At 49.3% G+C, this 14273-nt stretch overlaps 1 protein-coding gene across 3 annotated transcripts in view; it reads left to right on the forward strand.

Annotated features, from left to right (window-relative positions):
• NAP1L4 (nucleosome assembly protein 1 like 4) overlaps positions 1-14273 on the forward strand; it is a 52804-nt gene that overhangs the window by 8747 nt on the left and 29784 nt on the right. For all 3 annotated transcript variants that reach the window (XM_061407349.1, XM_061407347.1, XM_061407348.1), the window contains exons 2-4: positions 10409-10439; positions 10608-10666; positions 12229-12328. In XM_061407349.1, coding sequence (XP_061263333.1) covers positions 10409-10439; positions 10608-10666; positions 12229-12328 — 190 coding nt within the window. The remainder of the gene's footprint in view (positions 1-10408; positions 10440-10607; positions 10667-12228; positions 12329-14273) is intronic.

Consider the following 14273-nt stretch of genomic DNA (forward strand, 5'->3'; position numbering starts at 1 on the left):
CAGCATATTGTAACAGCAGAGGGAGACCCGGAGTAGACCATGTACTGGGCCCTTCTGGGTTTCATCCCATCTTCAAGGCCGCTCAGGTAGGCCCTGGTTATGGATGCTGGAACCGAGGTCACACAGCAGGAAATGATAGGAATGGTTTTCAAACCCAGATCAAAACCAGATTGCTGTGTGTGTGCTCTGTGTTCAGTGTGCAGTTCTGGGTTTGTGGTGTGCTGTGTGTGCGCTCTGTGTTCAGTGTGCAGTTCTGGGTTTGTGGTGTTTTGACCTCGAAGTATTTGACACTTTTTTAAACTCATTATCTTCTTTGTTGTTCTTTCCTTGATTCAGTGCCTTCTGGAGGCATGGGGAATGTTCTATTGTGTTTAATTCTAACTGCTGGGTGGTTGCGTCACCCAGAATATGGTCTCTGTATCAGTGTGGTGTCGCTTTGGAGTGGTGGCATCCCGGGGGGAGCCAAGCATCTTTGGCCTCTGTCGTCAGGAGGGCGTTTGTCCATGACCAGATGTTTATCGTCAGCTGCTGTCTCAGTCCTTGAGACTTCGGTGTGGCCGGCAGGACCTGGGGAGTGTTTCACACTCCGTCTGTGGAGGGAGGTGTGTTGGGGTGCTGCTGCACTGCTGGCCCCGACCCTGACTGAGCGGTGGGTTGTCACCTGTTCCAACAGTAGCAGCTGCCATGTTGAATTGAGCAGTGGGAGTGGCAGCAGAAGTGAAGTCTGCGCTGGGGGTGGTAGGGAAAGGTCACCAGGGTCTGAATTTGAAATCTGCGAGGATTTTCATCTAAAATGGAATCAAAGGATACGAATGGGAAACTCATGCCTGCGCCCTCAGGAAGATGAAAGTTAAAGACTGTGAGACTGATTTCCCGAAATTGCTCGATTCACAGAAGATCGAGCCTTGTGCTCTGACCAGTCGGCATCTGCCAGCACTCTGTCCATCTTCAAGTCAGTGAACTTCAAGTATGTGAACTCCTCACTGGATTTTCCTCTTTTGCACCCTGTGCCCACAGAAGCAGCCTGCCCTCAGCCTTCAGACTTGCTGTCGCTCACTTCAGCTTGCATGTTCCACATGCAGTTCCTCTGCTCTCCCAAATAAACTTGATTTCTGGTAACTTGAGCTGGCCTCAGTTTGCCTCATTTCTGGTAGGTTGTCATTACATGGTGTGAGAAGTGGGCTCCAGAGGAGACACCCGCCAAGGAACGACCCCTTCCAGTGAGCAGGGGACCCCAGCGAGCCCTTGGTGCCCTTCGTCCCGCAGGCCTCCGTGACTTGGTCTGGAAAGTCTCCTCTCGGATCCAAAGCCCCTCCTTTTGGATGAGCTCTCTGACTGTATTTGGGGTCTTGGTAGGGACAGGTTGTCTGGGGAGGGCTGTTTCATTCTGAAGTCAAAAGCAGGATCCGGTCATCTGAAGGTTCTAAAAGTGGCCCCTTCAGGAACTCTGATGTGTTTAAGGGTCTTTCCACTTACAAATGTGCAGATTTTTAACTAAATGGATCAGTCTTACTAAGGATAACTGAATTCCAAGGAACCTTTGATCTCCCCAAACTTGTTTTTCTCCAAACCAAGTTAGAAAACTGCAGCTACCAGATGAAGCCATCCACATGGAGTAGTTACGGTAATTGTTCTCTGGAGCCTTCTAAATGTGTTCGGGATCATAAAATTGCCTCCTTACCAAATACTGTTTCCAGATGGAACCTAGCAAACAAGAGGTGGGGCTGTAAAACGCCGGAGGCCTCTTCCTCGGCGTGAGCTGAGGCCCTTCCTATCCTGCTGCTCCATCTCCTCTGTATCTCTCTGCTCAGTCGTGTCCGACTCTGACCCCATGGACTGTAGCCCACCAGGCTCCTCTGTTTGTGGGATTTTCCAGACAAGAAGACTGGAGTGGGTTGCCATTTCCTTCTCCAGTATCTCTCTTTGCTGCTGCCTCCTTATCCTCCCGCCCCCTCTTACCCGAACTGCCTTTCTTTCCTGTCACTGAAACCTCACCAGCGAAGCCCGTTAAGACTTACCCTTTCAAAATTAGACCTGAGGATCCTACTAAATCATAGCAAGTTTCCTACACCCCATGGGCACAGGTTAAGCTTAGGGCTGCATGGACTTTCCCAAGGTAACAGCATCCTCATAGACCCGGGGGAGGAGTTCAGTACTGGGTCCCCGATTTGCCAGCTTAGCCCTCCGGCCTCTGTCAGTCAGGCCATGTGCTTGTCTCGGATAAGTCAGGCCTAACGCTAGACTAAGGCAACCAGCTGAGAAAACCCTGAACGATCCCTGAAGCTTAAATGAATCCAACTGCCAGCCCTTTGATGTGACCAAGCTGCGGTACAGCCGAAAACGTGCATGGAGCCTGGAGCCGGCCCCCAGTCCCTGGGCTGGAGTAGGCAGGTGTACCCCCAGAGGCCTGCCGTGTCCGTCCGTGGCTATTACAGCAGGCTCCAAACTGTTCTCGGAGGCAAGTCAGGCTTCTCTGTACCAATGCTGAGTCCACAGAGGTGGCTTGTAATTCCGTGTTTGTAAGTGACCTAACCGTAGGCTTACCCTGTTGGAACAACCTGTATAGAATTGGAGACAGTGTCTGCCTTGGTCTTGTCAGTCTGGCCAGTCAGTTGGCCTGGATCCCTGAAGATGACACCAGAAGAAAGACAGCTGCAGTAGATGGAGACTCAGGGCGGGTCTGGCCTCCAAGAATCCACAGCCAAACCCACCCATGCAACGCCTCCGAGGACACCCGGGCTGCCCCGTCCCGCCGGTGAGGAGGCGGGGAGACGGCCTTCCCCGCGCTGGTGGGCCCAGGGCGGCTCTGTCCGTGCTCAGCAGCTCCCCCTCGCAGAGGTGCAAGCGTTCCAGCAGGACCCGGTTCTGTCCCAGACTGGGCCGCGCACTCGTCCTTGCCGTGCCCATTGACCTACCAGAAAGCCGACGGCCCAGGCAGGGGTGTGTCCAGGGCCTTGGGCAGCGACAGCGTTGTGACTCCCTGCTGCCCGCGTCCCTAACCCCCACGTGCTGTTGGTGTTCATCTCTACTGGAAGCAACTTTTTCACTGTGGGCGACTTGTGTAGTTTTTTTTTTTTTTTTGTATTCCTGTTGATAAATGTAACTTCCTGCCTTTACTTGGGAAGGACAATATACCTGGACAGTCATGTATTGGGGGCTTTACTGAGGTTCTTTTTCACAGATTTTTTTTAAGCTGTTTTTAAAACATTGTGTTTTGGTGGTACTGGGTCTTCATTGCCACTCACAGGCTTTCTCTGGTGCCAGTGCCTGGGGGCTCTCCTCGTGGTGGTGCCTGGGCCTCTCGTTACGGTGGCCTCTCTTGTGGAGCTCGGGCTCTAGGCTCAGGGACTCTAGGGGCGCAGGTTCAGTGGTTACAGCTCGAGGGCACCGGAGCGTGGGCTCAGTAGCCGTGGTGCACAGGCTTAGTTGCCCTGTGGCCTGCGGAATCGTCCCAGTCCAAGGATGGAACTCGTGTCTCCTGCGTTGGCAGGCAGATTCTTAACCTCTGGACCACCAGGGAAGCCCTTCTCCCAGGTTTTAAAGGCTTGCTTAAATGACATAGAGTTCTCTGGAGGTACCACCTTACTGTTAATATGTAGATGGTTTGCTTCTTTGCTCACCCTTCCAAAATTTCCACACAAAGACATTGTTCACCTGTTAAGAATCTTAGCCATTAAGGGATATAAGGTCTCAGAGGAAACACTGCAATTTGTCCAAACACACATTTGATATCTAGGACATGTAATCTCAGAGCACAGAATACACCTAGATCCTGATAGACCTCCAGGCATTTTAAAACTCTCCAGACTCTTCAAGTGTCAGTTACAGGGTTTCCTTTGGTTAGTGGGTTATTGTTGCTGTTGGATTCCAAACTTCTCTTTAATGACTGCCCCTATATGCCTTTTTGGGCAAGGGGCGGGAAGGGGGCTTTGCCATGCAATTTGCAAGATCTTAGTCCTCTGACCAGGGATCAGACCCACACCCCCTGCAGTGGAAGTGCGGAGTCTTAACCACTGGACTGCCAGGGAAGTCCTGTATGCCTTTCTAAAGAGCAGCAAATCCGGCCTTGTTCGGGGTGACCAGGGTAGTTCTGTTGTTGTTCAGTTGCTCATGTCTGACTCTCTGCGACCCCGTGGACTGCAGCACGCCACACTTCCCTGTCCTTCACCATCTCCCAGAGCTTGCTCAAACTCATGTCCATTGAGTTGGTGATGCCATCCACCCATCTCATCCTCTGTTGTCCCCTTCTCCTCCTGCCTTCAATCTTTTCCAGCATCAGGGTCTTTTCTAATGAGTTGGCTCTTCGCATCAGGTGGCCAAAGTATTGGAGCTTCAGCATCAGGCCTTCCAACGAATATTCAGGGTTGATTTCCTTTAGGATTAGCTGGTTGGATCTCCTTGCAGTCCAAGGGACTTTCAAGAGTCTTCTCCAACACCACAGTTAGCCTTTGAAAGAAAGTTTAATAAATTCCACTGAACCTTGGATACCCAGATTATCAGCTACCCCTTTTCCTTATTGTGAGTGAGAAGGAAGGGAATGCCCTCGGGATTTTATCCAAAACTGACCCCTGGGTTACTGCCACCCACAGTTAGATCCCTGGCCTGAGGATATGGCATGTCTTAGAGCGGTGCCTGGTGCTGCCCTCTTGGTGAAGGCTGACATCTTTGCATCTGGCACTGCTCGGCTGTGTGGCGTCCCCTCCATGCCGCACCTTCCGGCAGGCCGTGTCACCCTCTGGAGTCTTCCCAGTCTCTGCGCGCATCACTCACTCACTGTGACAGTCTCAGCCTGCCCCGCATCTCCCCTCCTCCTCTGGTCAAGTTCCTGTGACTTGACTTGGGTGGCGTCATAGGGACACCTCATAACTACTTACAAGCATGTCCTAACTGAGTCTTGATCTTGCGTAGTTTGCCAGCTAACTAATGGTTCTTAACTGAAGCATGCAGGGGGTAAATCCTGTGCTGGGTGTGAGGTTGTTGAGACTGCCTCCTCCCCTTTGGCTGCTTCCGCTCAGCCAGCTGAACCGCACCGCTGTGCCTCGTCCTGTGGTGCTTCACAGACACTGTGCTCCTAAGTGGAAGGTCTGCGGCAGCCCTGTGTCCGCAAGACAACTGATGCCATTTTCCTAACGGCATCTGCTCCCTTCGTGGGTCTGTGACGTTCCGTAATTCTCACAGTATTATTTTCTTTGGTACGGTGATCTGTGATCAGAGATCTTTGATGTTACAACTTGCTGAAGACTCGAGTGACGGTTACCATATTTTTAGCAATTAAATATTTTTAAATTAAGGTATGTGTTATGCCAAAGAATGTTCAAAATTGGCAAAAACCACTACAACATTGTAAAGTAATTAGCCTCCAATTAAAATGAATAAATTAAAAAAAAAAAAAAGAATGTTCAAATTACTGTTCACTTGCACTCATTTCACATGCCAGCAAGATTATGCTCAAAATCCTTCTAGCTAGGCTTCAGCAGTACATAACAGAACTTCCAGGTGTACAAGCTGGAAAGGCAGAGGAACCAGAGATCAAGTTGCCAACATACGCTGGATCATAGAAAAAGCAAGGGAATTCCAAAAAAAAATCTACCCCTGCTTCGTTGACTATCCTAAAGTCTTTGTGTGGATCGCAACAAACTGTGGAATACTCTTAATGAGATGGGAATACCAGACCTCCTTGCCTGCCTCCTGAGAAATCTGTATGCAGGTCAAGAAGCAATGGTTAGAACCAGACACGGAACCACAGACTGGAAAGGACTGTGTCAAGGCTGTATATTGTCACCTTGCTTGTTTAACTTATATGAAGAGTACATCATGCGAAATGCCGGGCTGGATGAAGCACAAGCTGGAGTCAAGATTGCCAGGAGAAATATCAGTAACCTCAGATATGCAGATGACATTGCCCTTATTGCAAAAATTGAAGAGGAACTAAAGAGCCTCTTGATGAAGGTGAAAGAGGAGAGTGAAAAGGCTGGTTTAAAACTCAACATTCAAAAAATTAAGATCACGGCATCCAGTCCCATCACTTCATGGCAAATAGATGTGTCAGATTTCATTTTCTTGGGCTCCAAAATGAATGCGGACAGTGACTGCAGCCACAAAATTAAAAGACGCTTGCGCCTCAGAAGAATAACTATGACAAACCTAGACGGTGTGTTGAAAAGCAGAGACATCACTTCCTGACAAAGGTCTGTATTCATGTATGTCCACAGTCATGTATGGATATGAGAGTCGGACCATAAAGGAGGCTGAGTGCCAAAGAATTGATGCTTTTGAACTGTGGTGTTGGAGGAGACGTGAAGAGTCCCTTGGACAGCAAGGAGATCCAACCAGCTAATCCTAAAGGAAATCAACCCTGAATATTCATTGGAAGGCCTGATGCTGAAGCTGAAGCTCCGATCTTTTGGCCACGTGATGCAAGGAGCTGACTCATGGGAAAAGACCCTGATGCTGGGAAAGATTGAAGGCAGGAGGAGAAGGGGGCGACAGAGGATGAGATGGGACGACAGAGAGGATGGGATCTACCGAGGGCTTGTTGCTGTGGGGTGGAGTAGCTGAACTTAGAAAGGTAATTAGGAGTCTCCTGATTCACAGCTTTAACTTTTAATGCTTGTGTCAGAGCGTTCCAGTATCAACAGACCCATGTAGACAGCCTAGCAGAATTGTCTTTCAAAACTACCGAGCCCCAAACCTCCACACTGCATAGTGTGGGGCATTTTTTTTTTTAGAAGTTGCTTCACTCAAGGTAATTTCCTTATTAACAAACTTGTAACAGGTATGATAATATTTAACTTATATTAAACCTAGGTACAATGAAAATATTTTACTTAATGTTATTCTAAGACATGTTTATATTAGATAGGTTAACAAACAAACATTAATATCAGGTATTTAATACTGAATATTTCCCAGTTCACATGAACCTGGAATTTATTGTTTAATTTAGAATTATTTGATTTGTAAGCTCTTTTCTTTAAGCCAATTAAATAGAGCTCATTTACAAATTAATCTCAAAAATATCCAGAGACAAAGACATACCAAGACATATTTAGACAGACACAACACAAGATCTAGCTTCATTTTCTAAGTTTAGTCATGAATTAGGTATTACAATATAAAATTTACTAGTTCATAAAAAAACAGTTGAAATAAAATTTTTAAAGGCTTTTCCCCATTTTCCCTCAGTCTCAGGGGTTAGAGATGGTCTGGATAAGTGTTCCTGAGAGCCCTGGTCTCAAGGCACAGGGAAAGAAGATCAAGTTCTAACAAAATGGCAGCAGGTCTAAACCAAATGGTGGCCAGACAAAGCAAAATGGCCATCAAAAATCACAACACAGAACACAGAGTTAAAACACACATGTAAACCTGGCAGTCCTCATCAGACACTCCCTTAAACACAAGAATACAGTCTCTCAGAAAACCTCCTATAGAGACACAACTTCAGATCCAAGTACTAACAAAGGAAAATATCTCAGGTCTTCAAAGATTTCAAAGGGAGGAAAGGAAGCCAGGTTGAAAGAAGAGGGAGGAGGCGGGAGAGCGGGGCAAAAGGGGTGGCCTTACAGACATCTCCTGCCACCTACAGACACCTAGGCGTTACGGGACTTTACCCTGGGCCTCTGGAGAAGGGAGGACTGGAACTCGGCCCTACCAGCAATCAGACCAGACCAGAACCAGAATTCGAGTTCTCTGCCAAGAGGAGGTGATCAGTCTCCAATCGTCATCTCGGGCTGAGGCCCTTCGACCAGATTCCTGCGTCCAGAATCGGGGGACTAGAAAAACAGGGAAGGATAGGAAGGGTTAAGGAGAGGGAAGGGGAGAGAGGTCAATAAAGTCTCTTATTCCTTACCCAGTCAGGGCACTCTGGCCAGTTGTCTGCGTCAGGAGGAGACCAGGGACAAAAGGGTCCCAGTTGTGGCCGCTGGGTCTGGTCCATTGGCAGGCAAGCTGGCCCCTGAGTACCCTGAGTGGTCAGGATGTCAGTCTCAGCGAAGAAGAGTCCAGATTAGTTTCCGGGTTGTCCTTAACCAGTCATTCTGACTCGGAGACCTTCCTGGTGGCGCATGCCTTGTTCAGCCAAGATGGATGTCAGAGAGAAGGATTCTGGGAGGTGGTCGGACATGTGTCTCCTTTTGACCTTTCCCGAATTCTTTCGGTTCGTGGTGGCTTATTAGTTCCATGTTCCTTAGCAGGACCTCTTGTAAAACAACTCATGCAGATGGTTACTATGGTGCCTGGCCAGGGTGGGCAGTTTCGATCAGTATGCTTCCCCTAACACTTCTAGATTGACAGAAACACACCGTGCTAGCCATGTGACCTCGGGTCAGGCACCTCAGCTTTCCCTTCCTCAGCGTCGTCCTCTGTGCCCCGGGGTGCGCCTCCTTGCTAGAGTCCGTGTGGGGAGGCGCCTTACGCACGTCCCTCGCCAGCACGGAAGGGGTTGGCATCAGGTGTGGCCTGATAGGGTGGTGAAAGTGGGCCGTGGCTGTTAAGCCGGCAGTGAGGCTGCTGCAGCAGGGAGCAGGTGCTGCGTGCGGTCTGCACAGAAGGGGTTGGTGCATGTGTGTGTTAGGCGGTGCAGGGTTTACTTACGTAGCCAAGTGATCATTGGTTTCAGTGATTAACCAACTTGGCAGTAGGTGTCAGAATCCTTTCCTAGTCTTTGGCCCAGGAATCCTGCAGTCACAATCTCCTGTTGCTGTGAAGACTAACCTGGGATGGGGGAAGCCCTGTAAACTGAGATGCCTTCATGTAGACACTACCAGAGGTACATCCTGGGGGAAAAGGCTTTGGTATTTAACAGCTGGTAAAAGCTAAGTATGTTAGCTTTTAACATGTCATCAGATGTCGTTTTGAAGGCCTGCCTGTCTCGTGTTTTGCGTTTATAGTATGTGAAACGGCAGAATATAAGCCTGGGAGTAGCCCGGGTGCAGCTGTATACATGCGGCCGACTGCAGGGGAGCTGAGCTGGGAAGCACGGGGATTCGGGTTTCTGTGTGGGGTGACTGTGGACTCAGTAGGAGGTGATGGGGACCCTTGGAGAGTGTTTTTCCATTGCTGGTTTTCATTTGCTTAAATCGTTTAGCTTTTGAAAAAGATAATGTAACATTTATGTACTATGTTCAATTCTTAAAATAGTTGGTAGTAGTTCAGTTGCTCAGTTGTGTCTGACTCTTGCAACCCCGTGGACCCGCCAGGCTCATCTGTCCCTAGGAGTTTCCAGGCAAGAATACTGGAGTGGGTTGCCATTTCTTTTTCCAGGTGATATTACCGACCCAGGGATCGAACCCAGGTCTCCGGCATTGCAGGCGGATTCTTTACCGGCTGAGCCGCCACTAGTTAGCATGTTTTATTTTGAAACAAGATGCAGTTAAAGCAGTTGTAGCTCATAAATTCCAGTTGGAGCTATTTTTCCTAACTAGGAAGGGTTATTGTTCTCTTTGACCCCAGGGCACTGATTAAAGGGTTTCTGCTTTGTTCAGATGCCCAGGAAGGAGACATCCACCAGCTATCAGCCCGAAAATGCCCCTCGGAGCCCCGGGATGGGGGGGTTGTTGCTAAACGTAGGACTAAGAAGGTTGATCACCAAGCCCGACTCTTTTTACCTGTGCATTTGGATAGGGTTATTATCAGGGTCTCTGAGGAGTAAAGGTCTTAGAACCCGCCTTTTATGGGTAGACGGTCCCCTGATGTGGAGCTGGTCTTGTCTTTATGTCTCTTGTGAGAGTGGGATCATCCTGAGTGTGTTACATGGTGCTTTCACACAAGCACTGCATCTTCAGTGTACAACTCGTAGATTCAGTCCCAGACGGTTTCAGTTTTGTGACAGAGGAAGTTCCTCAGCCTTTTTATGCCCATAGCGGTAGTACCTATTTTACAGAGTGGTTCTGAGTATTAAAAGACCATCCAAAATAGATGTGCCTTGCCAGGAAAAAAAAAAAAAGACCATACGTAATAAAATTTTAAACTCATCACGTAAGTTGCAGTTTAAAAACAATATGAACACCAGTAAATGCTTTGAATTACTCTGCAATAATTGGCCTACCATAAATAAGTGTTCCTGTTTCTAAAACTTGCTATAAACACAAGTTAAAATTGATTAATTGTCATTATTCTGAAATCTGGTCGTTTTAGTGCGAACAAGAGAAATGTTTTATGAGCGAAATGTGCTTGCACTGAAACGCATATAGTTTGTATAATTTGCTGAGTTTCGACAAGTGTATGTATCCAGGTAACCAGTACCCCATTCAAGGTCTGGAACGTTCCCAGCGCCCCAGAGCATTCCCTCCCTGGGAGGTCCTCACCCTCATCTCAGAAAGTCACTGTTAGAAGAACGTGTTTGAAATGCTTTTGTTTGTGAATGTTTGTAGTAATGTTGTGGTAATGTTCATTCTTTTTTAATTTGTAGGAGATAAAGACATTCAGATGGCAGATAACAGGTAAGGCAGAGCGGTCTCTGCTTGCTGGAGTGTACATTTTAGTTGGTGCGCCGGGGCCAGGTGTCATCAGGTGCTGCAGCTGACGGCTCTCGTTAGATAAGAAAAATGGCCCGTGTTGTCTGTCTTGAAACTTTGTGGAGACTAATACTTTTAAATATACGATTTTAGTTTTTCAGATGGGGTTCCTTCAGATTCCTTGGAAGCTGCTAAAAATGCAAGTAATACAGGTTAGTGCTGCGTGTGGGAGGGTGAGCCTCTGGCGAACTTGCATGCAGAGTGGGGGCTCCTACTCTTGAACCTTTTAGTAAAATAGAACAAGGAATTCAAGTTCTGGGTTATTGTACTTCAGAGGCTTTAGCGGAGTTAGAATGATTAAAATGAAGGCCAGCGCTTCATTCAGACCTGGCAGAAGTCAGGTGACCAGCAGGCACCTCAGGCTGACGGGGGAAGCCTGCGTCCGCCAGTCTCTCCACTGACAGGGACCTTGTAGTCACCAAGCTGTCAGACACCTCGTTCTGTGGGCCTCTTGCGTACCCTGAGACGCTCGCGTGGGGATTCGGACAGCACTGATGGTCCTAGCTGGATCGGGGATGACCTTGGTGGGCAGCAGAGGGTGTTCTCCTGCTTCTGTCAATCTGACTGACAGATAACATCCGTAAAGAAGCACTTCCCGTTGTCCCTTTCTAACATTATGTAGACTCATGGGTTTGCTTTTTGTTCTGTGTTCTATTATTTGCCATCGTTATTCTTTTTGGGGTGCAGGTTGTCCCATGTGGCCTGTGGAGGCCCCTTAGAGCTGGCCTCCGTGCCCCTTTGCTTCGTCTCCATCCGTTTTGGGTCCTCTCTGCCATTGTGGCACAGGGGATGTTCCACTGTCTGTTGAGCTTTCCTTGCCCCAGACCTGAAGTCCACATTTATGCCAGGAGCCCTGTGTCTTTTAGTGGGGACAGAGATTTAGAAACCAGAACATATGTGCTGTCGGTTTATAGGCCTTTCGGCGGCTGGAGCCAGAGCTGTGCGTCTGTGTGTTCAGTATTTACGTGCTGTGCGTGTGTACAGTTCTACAGACACCCAGTCACATCTGTGTCATATACGTGCACAGTGCTTCACGTTAGCCACTGTCCTTGTAGTTAAATGTTAAAAGAGAGTGCCTGCTGTCGTATTCAGCTTGCTCTCGTCACCGTCTTACAGAAGGGTGGGCAGTGCTCTGGGTCTGTGCTTCCTCTCGAGTCAGGTGAGGACGCGGACTCTGGGTTTCTGTAATGTCGCTGAGGGCTGGTCGGTTCAGGGCAGAGCGTGTGTCATGAACCAGGGCTGTGCTGGTTCTCAGGAGGGCTGATGGCCCTCAGGGTCCTCTGTTCACTGGGGGTCAGCACAGCGTGCGTGTGACTGGTGACCATGTCCTCGCTGGGAGGTGGGGGCTTCCATCGCTCAGGCGAGGGCAGGACCCTCGAGCGCCCTGTGTACGTTCGTAACCGCCCACTTGGTGACTGACGTAGGTTATACCTTTAAAACCCTTTAAAAATAAGTGTTTTGACACTTTTCACTTTGTCACAGCTCTGTGTGCCGTGGTATTTTGTTGTTTAGTTGCTCGGTTGTGACCCCATGGACTGTAACCTGCCAGGCTCTTCTGTCCATGGGATTTCCCAGGCAAGAATACTGGAGTGGGTAGCCATTTCCTTCTCCAAAAAATAATTATTTTTGAAAAAAATGTTTTTTACTGTTGACTGTTGTGTGGTGGGTGTATGTTATGTTTTTTTGGCTTTGTCTTTTTTTTAACTCTTAACAGAAAAGCTCACAGATCAGGTAATGCAGAATCCTCAAGTTTTGGCAGCTTTGCAGGAACGACTTGACAACGTCTCCCACACTCCTTCAAGCTACATCGAGACGTAAGTATGCCCTGAACGAGACTTGATGCAACTTTAAGAAACAAAGAAAGAAAACTCTTTGGGTTCTTAAGATTAACAATAAGTATGCTTTCATTCAGTAGACCTTGCCTGCTGTGAGAGCAGGCCCTGGGGCTCCAGAGACGAGCGCGGGTTAAAGCCTGGCAGAGGACGCACGCCTGTGGTGAAGGTGGTGTGGCGGGTCGGGCTCCCTGGGCCATCCTGGAGCCTTGAGAGGACTTCACCTGTGCAGGAAGGGCCGGAGGGGGGCCCAGGGAGCCCGTGCTGCCTGCTCGGCCCCGCCAGCCTGTGGCGCCAGGCCTGCTCACTTGGGCAAGCCCTGTCCCAGGCGTGTGAGGACGCCCGCGCTTGGGGCCTTTGGACGGCCTTCGCAGGGCAGGGCTGGGCCTCAGTGTGTCCACCGTCTCCACGGGCGCCCCCGCACAGAACGGGGTGATGTCACAGGCAGGGCACGCTGGGGGTCTGCTCTGCCCAGAGAGAGGGTGTTCCGGGAGATGAGCTCGAGGGAGGGGTTCTGTGAGGGGCTGCAGACTGGATCGGTGTGTGTGGTGGTAGGCGGTGACCTGGGGTGAGCTGGGGAAACGAGCGAGAACGTTGGTTTCTCCTTTCCCGCTGCAGACCCTGGGCGCATGGGGGCGCTGGCTGAGAGGAGACGGGAGCGGCAGGCGGTCCGTGGGGTGGAACTAGCCCCGTGTTGCGTGCTGCGTGTGAGGTGCCTGTTGTGGGGACAAGGCTGCGCGGGTGCTGCCACTGTTTGGAGGCCAGCTGGGAACCGTGTCGAGTCCAGTTGGCTTGAGCCCCGTGTTGTTCTGATTTGAAGAGTACGAAGTTAACCTCTAAGTTGCGTAATTAGTGTGGAAGAGAAGCGCAGGTGTTGATGTGTTCAGTGCCATAAATTCCTGCCCTGCCTTCTCCGGGCATCTTGCTCAGTTTCTGTGGTTGGGAGCCTGGGGTGCACCACCTCTGTCCACACTGCACTTGCCTGGTTGTCCCAAGATGGGGCCTCTGTGATCGAGGCTGTCCCAGGACACTAGGCCGTCCATATCTGCAGATTCAGCCAACGGAGGATCAAACATTGGGGGACAGAATTTTTCCAGGAAGTTGCAGAAAGGAGAACTATTTACATAGCATTCACGTTGTATTTACAGTATATGGAAGGACATGCTGAGGTTATATGTGTGCACACGCTGCCCTCTTATACATAAGGGACTTGAGTGGGTTTTGACGGCCATGGTCCCGGCCCCCTGGACGGCCGCACCTTCTGAGCAGTGCCGTGTTGAGAGCTGCGGGCGCTGTGTCCTCCTAGCCTGATGCCTGCCCCCCCCTGGAGGAGGACTCCAGGCAGGACCCAGGCCCGAAGCAGGGGCTGTGTGCATCTTTGAAGGCCCAGGAGTCTGCTGTTTTTTCCAGGTTGTGACTCAGGGCTTTGGGTTAAATACATGATTTTGATGGATTTACAGTGTTTTTTTCCCCCTCTTATGATTTATAACAGTAAGGCACCCAAATGAAGCTACTTGTTAGAAGGTAAAGAGTGCGGAAGGGCTGAGGCGCCCGTCGCGCTCTGGCTCAGCACGACGCCTGTTGTCTCTGGTTTCTCCTTTGCTGTGCTGGTAGCAGCACTGATTCTTTGGGAACACGTTGTACACCGGTCCTGTTTTCATCCTGTTCATCTTGTCCCTGTTCCCAGTCTTTAACTTTGACATCAGCGGTCATCCAGTCCATAAATATTTGGTTGTTTTCTTAGACTAAATTCTGAGGAGAAGTTGAGACAAAGGATATTTTCAAGGTTCTCATTTGTCCTTAAGAAAAATGGGTCAGTAAGAGGGCCTCTGCCCTCAGCTTCATCAAACCTGGGAATTTTTTTTTTTTTAATTGCCAATTTGATAAAAGATAGCAGTTTTGTTTTACTTTCCATTTTATTGTTAGT

This window comes from Bos javanicus, chromosome 29 (genome assembly GCF_032452875.1).
Source record: "Bos javanicus breed banteng chromosome 29, ARS-OSU_banteng_1.0, whole genome shotgun sequence".
NCBI lineage: Eukaryota > Metazoa > Chordata > Mammalia > Artiodactyla > Bovidae > Bos > Bos javanicus.